Source organism: Hippocampus bargibanti, linkage group LG13, assembly GCF_051943395.1.
Source record: "Hippocampus bargibanti isolate YZ-2025 linkage group LG13, ASM5194339v1, whole genome shotgun sequence".
Taxonomy (NCBI): domain Eukaryota; kingdom Metazoa; phylum Chordata; class Actinopteri; order Syngnathiformes; family Syngnathidae; genus Hippocampus; species Hippocampus bargibanti.
Genome location: NC_142746.1, coordinates 16113572 through 16129042, shown reverse-complemented (window position 1 = coordinate 16129042; position 15471 = coordinate 16113572). Strand labels below are relative to the sequence as shown.

Here is a 15471-nt window from a genome sequence, read left to right as displayed (position 1 = left end):
ATACGCCCGGTTATTTTTGTTTCACCGTACACGTATTACTGTAACACATGTGCCACCGTCCTAATTCTCGCCTGTACAGTCTATGGGGAACACGGACAAATACGCGTAAAGTTGTTCTCTGAAACGACCTAATCAATTAAAACACGGCGGAAAAGGTGTGCCACCCATTCAAACTTTAAGTCTAACGACGAAGTGAGGCTTTTGATCGTAAGTATTCACTAGCTTCGGGTTGCTAACAGCTGGATGAAGCTGTCAACACACTGGAGGATCATCGGAACGAAAAGACAAACGGTACAAAGCCTTCCATTTAACAAGGCGCATAAAGTAGTTGGGTTAAGGTGGTGCTGTTATACTTCGCAAGATGTTTCAAAGGTGGCTATCTTGTTTGGATAGTAATAATACAGAGCGCACGACCGAATAAGAAGTTGCGAGGACATCTGTGAAAATCCTCACCATGGAGTTGGCGCACAGCCTTCTGCTCAACGAGGAAGCTTTGGCGCAGATCACCGAGGCAAAGAGGCCGGTCTTCATATTCGAATGGCTCCGTTTCTTGGATAAGGTTCTTGTGGCTGCAAATAAGGTGACCGAGACGTTTTTAATAACCGATTGCTGTGTATTTCATTATAGAGTAGCTAAAGATTTTGTGCTTGATCGGCAGGTGGATGTGAAGGAGAAGCAGAAAAAACTGGTTGAGCAACTGACGGGACTGATTAGCAGTGCTCCCGGTCCACCAACAAGAAAGCTGCTCGCCAAAAATCTTGCCACCCTGTACAGTATTGGTGACACATTTACGGTTTTCCAGACACTGGATAAATGCAATGATATCATCAAAAGCAAGGACGACACACCTGCTTACCTGCCGACAAAACTGTAAGATAAATTGAATAGTGTATTATTGTTGTTTTAATCATATATTGGAATGACTGTTTTCCATTCATTTTACTTTTCAAATTCCATCAATGTATTTCTCTCAGTAAAAGGATCTAGCTCTTAAACCAGATGTTTCTCTGATCTTTCATACTTAATGGTGGGATTACATTTTCAAGTGGATCTGTGGAGGCATTAATGCAGCCTGATAATGACTGCATCTCAATGCTTTGCCCATTTGTATCAGAGCACGGTGTCCAAAGGTCTATTTGTTAAATGTGTTTGATTGTCTCTGGGGAAAATTAATAAGAAATACATTGAATGTATGTAATTTGTGCTGCAAAAAAGGGTGAACGTTTTCAACTCATCCTTCAATTTGACCTGTAAATAGGAAGTTGTGTCATATTGGGAGATTTGGTTGAAGACCCTAGTGACTGATCTAGTGTTTTTTTGTTGTTGTTGTTGTCGGTTTTCCTAGTGCTGCCGTGGCATGTGTTGGTGCTTTTTATGAAAAAATGGGCAGGATGCTTGGAAGTTCTTTCCCAGACACCATCAATAATCTTTTAAAGGCATTAAAGAGTGCAGAGGTATGACAGTAGTAGAAAATCCAGAACATATTTCATTGACGACACCGTATAAATTGTAGATTCCTGTTGTTGTGTTGACATTACATAACATTTAGGTTTGTTGTCCTAATTCTATCTTCATGATATTGCAGTCCCAAGGCAGAGGAGAAATACTCCTCAGTTTGCAGAAGGTGCTCAATGGACTCGGTGGAGCTGCAGCTTCATGCCACAGAGACATCTACAAAAATGCCCGCTCTTTACTCACAGACAGGTCAATGGCTGTGCGCTGTGCAGTGGCAAAGGTACTTCACATTGTCATCATAAGTAGAAAGCTAGATGTGTACAAGCCAAATAAGCAATAATTTTGCCAATTTGTAGATTTTTCCAAAGCTTAGGATCCCAATGTTCATGTTTATACAGCCCTTCATCAAACCCTATTACTTATTCTTGTGGCAATGAAATTGATGTCATATCCCTCAAATGTGCGTCATATTCGGAATGTTTAAAAAAAAAGATTTCACATGGACTCGCAACATCTTTTAGTTTTTGTATATAACAAAGAAGACACAATACCGATAATATTTTCAGCAGAGAAAAAAAAACAGTTAGCATAAAATGCTATTTAATAAAATACCACTAACATGACAGAATCTCTATTCCATTTACCTGATCAGTGTTTGCTGGAGCTGCAGAATGAGGCAGTCTTCATGTGGACTACAGAACTGGAGAACATGGCCACATTGTGTTTCAAGGCACTGGAGGGTTCCAACTACGGAGTTCGAGTTGCTGTGGCTAAGCTCCTAGGGACTGTCATGGCTACAGCTCTTATGCCTAAACAGGCTGCCGGTGAGACACTTTTAGACAATATAATTTCTTATTCATACAACAGTATAGTCACCATTGGTATTTCATTCCCTCAGTGATGCGTCAGAATGTGAAACGGGCGACGCTTGAGGAAGTTTTCGAGTTAATGGCCACTGGTTTTCTGCGTGGTGGATCTGGATTCTTGAAGAGTGGAGGAGAAATGTTGAAGGGGGGCGTTTCTGTTAGCAGAGAAGTTCGGGTGGGCGTCACAGAGGTGGGCTGCATTCTCTTAACATAACACGATATGGTATCTTTTCCTGTGCCTTACATATAAAACCATTTTTTTCCCTTTAGGCTTATGTCGTGTTTGTTACTACGCTTGGTGGTCAGTGGCTGGAGCGCAACTTTGCCACCTTTCTGTCCCATGTTTTGGACCTTGTGTCCAATCCACGCGCCACTCAGACACATGTTGAAGCTGTGTATTCACGGCGCTGCGTCTCCTTTATGCTTCGGGCCACCCTGGGTGGCTTACTTGGCGAGAAAGCGCAGATAGCAGCAGGCAAAGAAATCTGCCAAGCCATCGGCAAGCAAATGAGGGCTGTGGGTAAGGAAGATGTCTTTCATAGTCTTTTGACAGTGTGTTCTTGTAATCTTTGTTTTATACTATACTACGCTTTAGCAGGTCGCATAACCATCACTAGATTCCGTCATTAGATTCTCTGCTCTATTTTTCACGTTCTCAAGGAAAAAAGTAAAAATCAGTTAACAGGTTCTAAATCTATTAATTAGGTATGAACTCATTTACTGCCATTCACGAATTCATTCGGGAATTGAAAATATGATGTAGAGTGCCATTCCCGAATTAGTTCTGGTTATCTTTTTCTATGCTTGCGTGCCAATAAAGCGCTGATCATGCCACCTGGCTATATTTTTTCTTTTCCACAAGGGGCCAGCATTTCTTTCTTTCCATGTTAGCGCTTTGTTTCAGCTTCAGCTGTTGTTAAAACGCTATATAAACCAATATGTATGTATTGCATTGTATTTTTGACAGCCGACCTCATTTCAACCTCCTATAACTCCAGACCCATATAATTTAGTAATTAACTCTTTTTTTCTGATGAAGGAAGAGAGTTTAAGGTTTCTAGCGCTGCATTGAATGTTTATGCAGTCTTACAAGTCAATATTCTGTGGGTCCTGGAATTCAAGTGTCAATGACAAAAACCCTGGAACTGGAGTAGACACATTTTTGCACGTCTGACAGTGAATGACTTAACAGACTCAAAGATATAACTTATTGCCCTTCTCTGTCCCTTTGTTATTCCAGACGCAGTTGTCAATGACCCCAATGGAGAAAACAAGGCTGGTGGAACTGATGTTTCAGCCAGTCAGCATGTTATGGTTTGTGCTCTAAAAGAGTTGGGCAGCCTTGTTCAAAGCTTGTGTGCCACAGCTTCGCCTCTCATTCAGGAGCCTTCCATTGGTACAAAGTTTATTTTTTTAATGGAGTTCAGCAGTCCTTTCCTAACTAACAAAATGCAGTTGTGACAATCATAGTATCTTTAATTATTTTTCAATTACATCTTTCTTAGGACTTCTGGAAACGGTAACCTCAGTGTTACTACACCCAAGCATGGCTGCTCGTTTGGCTGCTGCCTGGTGCCTGCGTTGTGTTGCTGTGGCGCTGCCCTATCAGCTAACACCGCTGCTAGACCGCTGTGCTGAGAGGATTAACAGTCTCAAGAGTTCACCAGATGCTGTCAGCGGCTACAGCTTTGCGATGGCGGCTCTCCTCGGAGGTGTACACCAGTGCCCTCTGGGAATTCCACACTCCAAGGGCAAGGTATGGAAACACATTATTGTTTAACAGCAATTTAAACATTATATCTACTGTTCATCTCTGTATTTTAATAACATTTGTAGTCCTCAATGTTATAAAATATATGTTGATTCTGAGTTTAACATCAAATGTTGTTTCCCTGCAGTTGGTGGTAAGCATAGCTGAAGACCTCCTTCGGACAGCAGCTCAGAACAGTCGATTGTCTTTGCAGCGGACCCAAGCTGGATGGCTGTTGCTGGGCGCCCTCATGACTTTGGGTTAGTTACTCACAAATGTTATCATAACTGTTTTTGCCGCACACCACAAACTCCCCTCTATTTGCCGCATATGGATGCAAAGGTTCGTCCCTGGTGCGTTATCACCTTCCCAAGATGCTGCTACTATGGAGGAATGTGTTTCCTCGATCCCAGAAGGAGCTTGAGGCAGAAAAGGCGAGGGGAGACTCCTTTACTTGGCAGGTCACCCTTGAAGGCCGAGCTGGAGCATTATGTGGTAAACTAATTTTGTCCTACTGCTTTATAAAATCCACAAAATCTGTACACGTTCGGTCTCTTATGCTTCTCTACCTTCCTATTAAGCTATGCGCAGTTTTGTGGCTCACTGTCCGGAGCTCCTTACGGAGGATGTCATTCGTAGGCTGATGACACCCATTGAATGTGCTATGACGATGATATCTCAGTGAGTATGATGGCTTCAGCATTTTTTTTTTTTTCTCGAGATACAATAAAGACGTGATGGGTTCACAAAAAATATCTATAAATTTTTTTATTCATTTTTTTTTATGTCGTGACTTAATGTCTTCTTCAGTGTTCCTGCCATCATTAAAGTTCACGGGGCACATCTGAAAGCAAGTGCAGCAATGGTGAGACTCAGGCTATACGACATCTTGGCTCTCCTGCCTCCTAAAACATATGAAGGTAAGACATTTTGGTTTTTTTCTGATTCTCCAGATTATTATTTTTTTAGAATCGCTGAACACACAAGTTTGACTAACCCTGTTACTACTACAAACAATGTCCACTGTTGTCTTTTCACTGGTAGTGCTGAAGACACAATAGTATCATACTGGACTTCCCTAAGAGAATTATTCAAGCTCATTTACATCTTGAATTGATTGCTGTGCTTCTCCAGGCAGCTTCAATGCACTCCTCAGGGAGCTGGTGGCGGAATTCACTTTGACTGACAATTCATCCAACACCACTACTTCTTTGTTGCGCTCTCTCTGCCACTATGATGACAGTGTGCTCATGGGCTCGTGGCTGCAAGAAACTGACCACAAGTCTATCGAGGACCAGGTAAAAAAAAAAAACTGTAATTTGGATAATGAATATCGTCATTGTCTAGTTTTTTTTTTTTTTTTTTTTTTTTTTTCGAATTAAATGGAGTTATTTATTGTTTTTCAAACTCTGATTGTTGCACAACAGCTACAGCCTAACAGTGCATCTGGCAGTGGTGCTTTGGAGCATGATCCGTCATCCATATACTTGCGAGTGCCTGTAGGTGAAGCTATCCCAGGTCCACTTCCTCTGGGAGTATCAGTCATTGATGCCTCTGTGGCTCTCTTTGGGGTAGTGTTTCCCCATGTGTCCTTCAAACACAGGTGAGCTTTCTTGTACCTCACATTAAAGACATTTTTTTAAAAATGAGTTGGGTTCATCGTATTTGTGTTCAATGCTGTTGTCCTACAAGTAGTTAAAATAATGACCTTAGTCTTATCAACACAATTCAGGTTGCAGATGCTCGACCACTTTGCAGAATGTATTAAGCAGGCTAAAGGAGTTCGGCAGCAAGCCGTCCAACTTAACATCTTCACTGCTGTGCTAAGTGCCCTAAAGGTTGGAATCAATCAATACCTTTTAGGGCTGTTTCTTGTGTCAATTAAAATATGTTGAGCAACTACATCTTGTCTTACTTAAAGGGGTTGGCCGAGAATAAGAGTACTTTGGGCCCAGAAGAGGTTCGCAAGTCAGCCCTGGCCCTAGTGATGGGGGCCCTGGATAATCCCAATCCGATTTTGCGCTGCGCTGCTGGTGAGGCTCTCGGCAGAATGGCTCAGGTAGTAGGAGAGGCTACTTTCATTGCAAGAATGGCACAGACCAGTTTTGACAAGTAAGCATTTTCCTTCTCTTTTCCTCAGACTAAAACAGCAATGTGTGTGTGTGTAGGGAGGTGCTCAATTTTAATGTTTTAAATCCGAATTTCAATCAGAAATTGCCTTGATCTGAATCTGAATGTGAATCAGAATGTGAATGTAAATTCCTTTCCTATATGGTGTACCAACCTTCCTTTACTGTATGTGTTTACAGGCTAAAGTCAGCCCGCGACGTTGTGTCAAGAACAGGTCATTCACTGGCTCTCGGCTGTCTGCATCGATATGTGGGAGGCATTGGTTCTGGTCAGCACTTAAAGACCAGTGTTAGTATTTTACTGGCACTGGCCCAAGATGGATCCTCCCATGAGGTCCAGGTAAAGTGTCTCAACAATTGCAAAGATGAAATACTTTACGGTTCTCCTAGATTTGGGAACTTAGTGTGTCATTTGATCATTTTAAAACTACAATATGTTTTGGGTTTTTTTTACAGTATGTTTTTTTTTTTTGTGAGGGGAAGATTGCATTGTTTTTGTTCAGTTTTATTGCAAGTGAGTTCTCATGATTTAGGATTTCACCCAACTACTCATGACACATCAATATTCATCTTTGTATAATGATATATGCATGCATATATGTTTTTTTAAACAGACATGGGCTCTGCACTCTTTGGCTCTAATTGTGGACTCAAGTGGTCCTATGTATAGAGGCTACGTGGAACCCACCTTGTCCTTGGTCCTTACCTTGCTCCTTACTGTGCCCCCATCACACACAGAGGTGCATCAGTGTCTGGGGCGATGTTTAGGAGCTCTCATCACTACTGTTGGACCAGAATTACAAGGTAAATCTATTGGAGAGAAAATCAAAAACTTGATTAAATATCAGATTATACAAATGCCTTGTTAATTGCACTCCACTTCCTTAACCAGTAGGTGGGAGTATTATCAATTTTAATACACAAACGTTCACAATTATGTCACTCTTCCTATATTTGTGAAGGAAATGGTACCACCATCTCTACCATCCGCTCGTCTTGCCTGGTTGGCTGTGCTATAATGCAGGATCACTCTGACTCGCTGGTGCAAGCAGCTGCCATCTCGTGCCTGCAACAGCTTCACATGTTTGCTCCTCGCCATGTCAATCTCTCGAGTTTGGTGCCGTGTCTTTGTGTAAGACCAGTTGCATTTTATCATTAACACTTTATCTTATAGAGATGTTATTAATGGTGTTGTTTTGTACAGTTTCTACATGACTTTATAACAACCTATATTTCACGCATTGACATTTTATCTCATAATGGGGTTATTTCAGGTGCACTTATGCAGCTCTCACCTGTTGTTGCGCCGTGCTGCTGTAGCCTGCTTGAGACAGCTTGCTCAGAGAGAGGCCTCCGAGGTCTGCGAATATGCCATGAGCCTTGCAAAGAAGGCAGGAAATGGCAAAAACACAGCAATAAGTGAGTGTAAACCTGAACACTAACACAATTTTTTGAACTGGCTTTTTTTTTTATTGAGATACTGGTGTTTTACTTGCTGGTTCAGATCTGAACATCACTGAGACGGGTCTTGAGGGGGCACTGTTTGGCATGCTGGATCACGAAACCGACAGGAAGCTGTGTTCTGATATTCATGACACGTTGGGTCACATGCTGTCATCACTTGCTGTGGAAAAGCTCTCTCATTGGCTCAAACTATGCAAGGATGTCCTTGCAGCAACAACAGGTGACATCAAAAAAGAAGAACATTGCCAATTATAAGAAATAAATACAGAATACTGTTAATTGAGTCTTTTTATTTTTGATGTGCCTCAACATATGGCCTTATTCTCTGTCAGATGTGGGAGGAGCTGTTACATTTGAGGTGGAAAAAGATGAAGACTCTGAGAAAAAAGACGAGATGGACGACGACATCATGTTTACAGGTTTAGGCGACGATGACAAGTCAAAGCCCTCAGTGGCACCTCGCTGGGTGACGCGAGTGTTTGCTGCAGATTGCCTGTGTCGTATTATCCTCCTGTGTGAGAACGCAGACAAAGCACACTTTGACCTGGCAACTGCCCGTTCTAAACAAGGAAAACACTCCAAAGGTATTTTTTATTGATGACTCTACTGGGTTACTTTGATCAATCTATTAATCAATCGATCAGTCAAACTGCAACCTTTTTAATATCTTGCACCATTTAAATTTGACAAAAATAACCAAAGTGAGGATCACTTTGGTTATTTTTGTCAAATTTGTTTGGCAATCTTCAATATTTAAGTGGGTACAGTATGCAAACAAATCACAATTTGAGAAGCGGGAAACACTTTCACAGCACTGTATATGTTGGTCCAGCTGCACAAAGTAGCATACTGTTTAATCAGAGGCAAATACAGTTCATTCCCAGCCAGCTTCCTTAATTTTGGTACTTGGAAGCATACTGTGCTTGCTGCCCACAGCTCATTACGAATGGTCTAAAACTAATTTCACTCTACATTGAATGAAGTATAGAACGATTAAAGTGCCTCATGTTCATTTAACTGTCGTGAAAGCATAATGGAAATTGGACGGCCTTTTTTTTCCCCACTGTCTCCCAACTAACTGACTGCTCATTTATGCATTCTTTATATAATCTTTCAATTTCCTTACCATCTGTCTTTGTCTAGGAGAACTTCTAGTTCTCCATTTGTCTGACCTCATCCGGATGGCTTTCATGGCTGCCACGGATCACAGTAACCAATTGAGAATGGCTGGTCTGCAGGCACTGGAAGACATCATTAAAAAGTTTGCGTGTGTTCCCGAGCCTGAGTTCCCAGGGCATGTCATTTTGGAACAATACCAAGCCAATGTGAGTTAAGTTTCTTTGAAGGAATTCACTTATACAGTGATCATCAAAATCATTCATATCCAATCATTTTACTGTCAATTTTATTTATGAAGGTTGGAGCTGCACTCAGACCAGCTTTTTCACCCGATACACCATCTGACATAACAGCAAAAGCATGCCAAGTAAGATACTTTGTCATTCCCTTTTTGAGGGAATGCATTCCAACTAATGTGCTTTTCATTTCCCTTTGCTTACTTTTATTTAAATTATGTAATAGCGGTATTGCTGGTATTCAGAGAAGAACTAATCATAATGATCACTCTTAAGACCATTGCAGCCAGCTCTGTTACTGCTGCATCGTTCATCCTTACAATGAATTTGTATCTCTTTATACATGTACACAGCCACAGTCAACTGTGGAAACAGTAATTCGCCTTCAGTGGCAATTTCTCTGATTGTATGGAAAATTCAATTCCCCTTAAAATATGTGTGAAATATATATGGCTGTGTTTACTTGTCATTGATTCAATTTATAATTATTTTATTTCTTTGCAAAATATGTAAATTTAATTGAAAAAGATGCTTTGATAAAATTCAGATTTCCTTTCATCTCTCAATGTGTATCTCCTTAGGTATGTAGCACTTGGATTGGTAGTGGTGTAGTAAGTGATCTCAACGACCTGCGGCGAGTCCACAACCTGCTAGTGTCATCATTGGACAAAGTGCAAGCTGGGAAGGATTCATCCAGTCAGCTGTACAGTGAGAGTGCCACCACCATGGAGAAGCTGGCTGTACTTAAAGCATGGGCGGAGGTAATACCCATGGTTGTACTCCCTGGTGCTTTCTACTATCGTTGTGACTACTTTATTTCCTGTATATGATAGGTGTCGATGTTAAGCGCTTTGTTACAGCTTTAGCTGTTAAAGCGCTATATAAATCAATATATATTTTATTGTATGCTTCTTATGCCCTTGTCCATCAGACCGATGTGTTCAGCTAGACATTGTGTAAAGAATACTGGTATAAACTCTCGACTATTCCATTTTTATGTATGTTATTAACAGGTTTATGTGGTAGCGATGAAGATTAAGAAAGAGGCAGAATCAAAGCCTGTGCAACCGATTCGAAGCGGAGATGAGGATGAGGATGATCTGAGTACAGATGTGCTTCCACCTGACAGTCTCATCACTTTAGTGCAGCCTGAACTGCCCTCGCTTAGTCAACTGTGGTTGGCCATGCTCCGAGACTATGCCCTGCTGACTCTGCCTCCAGAGTTTTCCAGTCAGCTGCCTCCTGATGGTACAACACAACTGTGCCTTTTGATTGTTTAACACTGCAATGACATGTTTGAGACATTTACGTGTGTCCGAGGCCTGGTGGTCATCCCTTCTTACATGTGGATGTGCACCACTGGAGTTCATTGGTTTTTGTCCTATTTTTGGCATTGCTTTTAAATACACTTACTCCACTATTAACGCTTCAAAATTAATTTACACCATGTGTTCAGGTGGAGCATTTTATACTCCAGAGACGATAGACACAGCAAGACTCCATTACCGCAACTCATGGCCTCCTGTACTGCATGCCGTGGCCTTATGGCTAAGCAGTACTGGCTTTGGCACTTCTGAAGCAAAAGGAGAGGTCTCTCCAGTACTCTCCAAGACCTCTTCTCTCCATACTGGAGCCTCACCGAACGTTAAGACTTTTGAAGAGTCAGTCAAAGAGAGGATACACCTAATGTTAGGTAAATATATCTTCTTTTCCTTTCGGCTTTTCCCTTCAAGGGGTCGAATCAGTGTCCTCCGTCTTTAGAGATTTGATTTGCATGTTTGTTTTGGCCAAGCTTTTACGTCGGATGCCCTTCCTGACACAACCCTCTGTATTTATCCGGGCTTGGGACCGGCACAAGAAGACAAATGGCTTATGTCCCCTTGTGGCAAAGATATAGAAACATTAAATGTAATTTAAAGCGTTCATGTACAACTTTTATGTTGATTTTAAATCCATACCCCCTCACACTCCTTTCGTAGCTGGCAAAAAAAACAAACATTTCTTTCTCCACTCCAAAGATTGCAAAAAATAAACAAATAAATAAAGGAAAAGAATAGTGTGAATCTACTCTTAACCCAGATTTTTCTGTCTCCCAGGTGTCAGTATAGAGTTTCTTTGCTTTCCCCGGCCCGAGGAACCCATTGAGCATGTCATGTCCTGCTTGCTAGCCTTGTCCACTCTGCTTGAGTCCCCTTGTGCAAAGACCCACATTGCAGAAGACCAGGTAAAGGCTTCTTTGTTTTTGAGACATTCACACAGCATCCTGTTTCAGAATTTTCTGCACTGTCAATTGTGAAATAATGTATTGTTTTTCAAAAGAGAGAACGACAATGTGTTTACTTTTTCATCATGTTCCATGATTTAAAAAAAAACATATTTAAATCTTCGTTTGTTTCAGCCTAAGTTGTAAGAGGACAGCTCCTTTACAGCAGTTTCATTGTTGAACGTCAGGTGACAAAATTGTCAGGGTTGCTTCAATACAAACACCTGTAAAATACAACAACGTTAGGTGGTATTTACTGTTTTCACGAGGTGACAATGGTCACTTGGGTGCGCTATGATACATTTAACCTATGCCAAACATACTGTATGCTTTTATTTAGTTAGGTTGACCTATCAAAATTCTAAAGGCCACAACAAATGCATGTGATTGGCGTGTTTGCTTTCTTGCACTAGTTTCAACAAGTGTTACTTTTTCCTCCTAGCTGCTGGCAGTGGAGCTCCTGAATGTACTTCACAGACTGTTGTTGACGCGAGACCCTCCTGCAGTCCAGCTCCAGGTGACTGCTGTTGTACAGGAGACCATAAAAGCTGCGGCGGACCATCTTCAGCAACAACATATTAACAAAGGTCAGCATTGAAAGCAGAAAAGAGTGGTTATTGGTTTGTTTTTTTTACTGACAGATCAGTAATTTGATGTGCCAGTTTTACTGATCTGGGTCATGATGGCATTTTACACAGGCCAAGGGGAGGAAGGCCAGACAGATTCTCAACTCAGCCTAGGGGAAGGAGGAGAGACGGGTGAGCTCGTTCCTGGCACCTCGCTGGTGTTTGCTGCAATGGAGCTGTTGGTTTTCATCCTGGTTCGCCACTTACCTCAGCTCAATACACGTATGAAGGAGTCACCCAGCCATGTGTTGATCAAGCCTCAACGACTACCTGAGGAGAGCGTACGCCTAGTGGCAAACACTGTTTCCATTTTGGCAGACCTGCCCTCGCTCTGCTCCCCAGCTGGTAAAACACACAGTTTGGAAAAAAACAATGCTGAGTTAGTTTCACGAAAGAAACTATACTTGAGCATTTTCTTCTCTATACAACAGATGCTCCCCAACTTACGATCGAGATTCGTTCGTAAGGTTAATTCGTTCATAAATTGCTTCAGTCCTATATTTTGTGTGGAATGTATGTTTAAGGCTTATATAAGTATGCTTATATAAGTATATTTTTGGCTTGTAGAAGTAACATGTGTTGGTTTGTACTGAAAAATAAACTTTTAATAGAATATATGCTATATAATGATATGTACATGTACAACTGGAGAGAATACAGTTGTTCGTAAGTAGGGAAGCATCTGTATACTACAACTCAGACATTTTGTGTATCTATGCTGTATTTCTGCTTCTTCAATGCTCCCATATGACTGAGTTGTATTTTTTTTTTACTGTTGTGTTTATTCACCATGAAAATAATGCCCATGTTGTTGTGGTTTCTGTTTTCAGGTAGCATGACCATCCTACCTACTGTCCTCTTCCTAATCACCGGGGTGCTGAGGGAAACTGCTATTAAGACTGATGACAGTTCCATGTCTACATCTGTGTCTGCCGCACTTCAGGGCATCAAGACCATCATCACCTCCCCATTGGCTCGAGTAGATAGCCTCCAGACACAGTGGACTGCTCTTGTAAGAAGCAGCCTGGCTTCTGTACTTGAGGACTCACAGCCAGGTTTGTACAGATATACTAAAGGACAAACCATGAGCAATATGCTATATGTCAAACACCTTTTGTTTTTTCTTTAGATGAGTCCAGACCTGATTTGGATGAGATCAGTATGTTGACGGCAATAACACTCCTCCTACTGTCTGCTAGTGATGAACTTGTCGGAGTTACTGTCCTACAAAAGGGCTGCATGGAACGTTTCCGCAATGGCCTCAACTCTTGTGATCCTTGTGTAAGTTCCTGAACTGCGAAAGGATCATCATACCGATTGAAATCCAGGATGTGACTTGTTCTCTTTTCATTCTATATTTTATTTTGTTTATTTTTTTAACTGATTCCAGATTCAGGCACGGTGTTACCAGCTGCTCTTGTCAGTGTTTCAACATCCGAACCGTCATCTTTCTACACCATATATTCACACTCTGGCTCCACTCATGGTGGAGAAACTGAAGGCGGTGGAGCGTAGTCGGCCGAAGACGTCAGCTGAGCTTCAGGCTGTGCAGGAGGGCATCAAGGTCCTGGAGAATCTTGTTGGCATGGGTGAAGAGCAGAACCGTGAGTGTCTCTTTGCTTAATGGATTACTAATGTGTGCTCTTTTTTCCTATTCAAGTGTATAGTTCAGTGGCTATAAATGTGTATTAGCAATGATCTCAGCATCAAGGCTATTTTTAGGATGCTTACGACAGCTTACTGGCAATTTTGCTATTAATATCCGTGAATTTCTTTTCTATGTCCCCTGAAGGATCTATGACAAAGCTAAACAGAAAATCCCATCCAGTTATTTATTATCTGTCTTACTGTATGTGCAGGGTTTTAACCTGCCCTTAAATGGTGGTATTTTTCCCCTAAAATTTGAGACAGTGCATCTAAATTTTTCAGATAGTGTAACTAGTAGTAAAGACGCTGGAATATTGTTTTTAATTAAATAGTTTTGGTTATTGACTTTTTCCACACTTCAGTCCATTGATCAGGATTGAGTGGAAATGTTGACTTCCACAAATTCACTGCTTGTGCCCCCTACCATTTTAGGTGAATGATTATTGTCCCCCCAACCCCCAAAAAACTTGAATATAAAAAAAATATTGAACACCATCTAATTTTTTTGCAAAGAAGATTGCGAATGCTGCTATTTGAATTGTATTATAATTTCTCAATAATTGACTCACGTTATGAATAGATGGATAGATTGCATGAGCTCATTGTTTGTCATGTGCCCAATAGGAGTCCAGTTGGTGGCTCTTCTTGTTCCAACGCTTATCTCGTACCTTTTGGATGAAAATGCCATTCCGACTGCATCCCAAGTCTCCAAAGGCCTCCATGACTTTGCCCTTCAGAACTTGATGCGCATCGGCCCTCTATACCCAGCTGCGTTCAAGATGGTCATTGGTGCAGCCCCCGAGCTTAAAACCCGGCTAGAATCTGCTGTTCGGGCTAATCAGGCCACCAGCAAAGCAAAAAACGCAGCACGGCAAGCTCAGCCAACGGTCCAAGTTGCACCAACTATTAAACTCAAAACTAGCTTTTTCTAAAAACAGACCTATTTGTTTTGATTTGTGTCAAATGAATGTCTGTATCAAGAAATAACTTTCCATTGTATTTATTTTAAAACTTATCTGTGTCTTAAACAAATGAGCGCCCCTTGCATTTGAATGTTCAGTGAAAAGATTGTCCCTGTAAAATCCATTGCACATTTTGATCACAATAATGTATTGGCTTCTGGATGTATACACATTTGCGGTATTACGTCTGTGTAAGCTCTCAGTCGTACAGGAGTGGTCCATCGATGAAAGAAGTACAGATGACGGCTGAAGAAACCTTTTCATTTGCGGTATTGTACTTTTGCCCCCATCTTTTTTTGTCCTCCCTTCATTCAAATATATTATTTTTACGTCACCTTAAGCCTTGTAGTAATCGGTTCCATCAAATTTTAAATGGTCTGTAATTAATATTCCAATGCCCTTTTTTAATCATGATTATTTTGAATGCTCAACTATGAGACTTTTTGGATTGTGTAATTGTCTTATTTACATTACATTTGAACTCTTTTTCATACAAATGTTTAACATAAGCCTGTATCTAGTTTTGATCAGATGTGGTCTCATAATGAATTTGAAGATTATTTAACCACAGTACAGCTCAGCGCCACCAAAGTGGTGACGTGGGCACCATTTAGCCCCTGAGGACCACAGCAGTAGACTGTAGGCCTTTTCTAAAAATGGTGATGGGACATTCTGATTTCCCATGAAATATGATCATTTAAAAATGTAAACACTTCCAGAGATTTATAGAAATAAAGTGTTGCATATTGAAATGTTTTATTGCCTTGTTAAATCATTGTTTATAATTATTAGATGTCATTGTCTTCACAGAGATTAATATGGTATTAAGAAACCATATGGAATATGGTTTCTTAATACCATATTAATTAATTATTAATATGGTTATTAAGATAACCATATATCTTGGTATCAAGAAAAACATTCAAGGAAAGATGTGCAAATTTCCTATTTTAG

The 15471-nt window shown here is 40.9% G+C and overlaps 1 protein-coding gene across 1 annotated transcript; it reads left to right on the top strand.

Annotated features, from left to right (window-relative positions):
• Positions 1–32: 32 nt before the first annotated feature.
• On the top strand, positions 33–15269 carry heatr5b (HEAT repeat containing 5B). Its single transcript, XM_089012060.1, has 36 exons — positions 33–291; positions 394–580; positions 659–870; positions 1346–1454; positions 1586–1735; positions 2108–2279; positions 2354–2511; positions 2592–2841; positions 3562–3717; positions 3827–4077; positions 4220–4331; positions 4414–4566; positions 4653–4752; positions 4882–4991; positions 5206–5369; positions 5499–5674; positions 5804–5909; positions 5993–6183; positions 6381–6540; positions 6815–7004; positions 7163–7332; positions 7475–7619; positions 7705–7884; positions 7997–8248; positions 8808–8989; positions 9082–9150; positions 9601–9780; positions 10033–10267; positions 10476–10712; positions 11116–11243; positions 11725–11869; positions 11981–12253; positions 12739–12963; positions 13038–13189; positions 13299–13512; positions 14180–15269. Exons 2-36 carry the CDS (start codon positions 455–457, stop codon positions 14485–14487), a joined length of 6141 nt encoding a protein of 2046 aa, XP_088868186.1. The 5' UTR covers positions 33–291; positions 394–454; the 3' UTR covers positions 14488–15269.
• Positions 15270–15471: the final 202 nt, after the last annotated feature.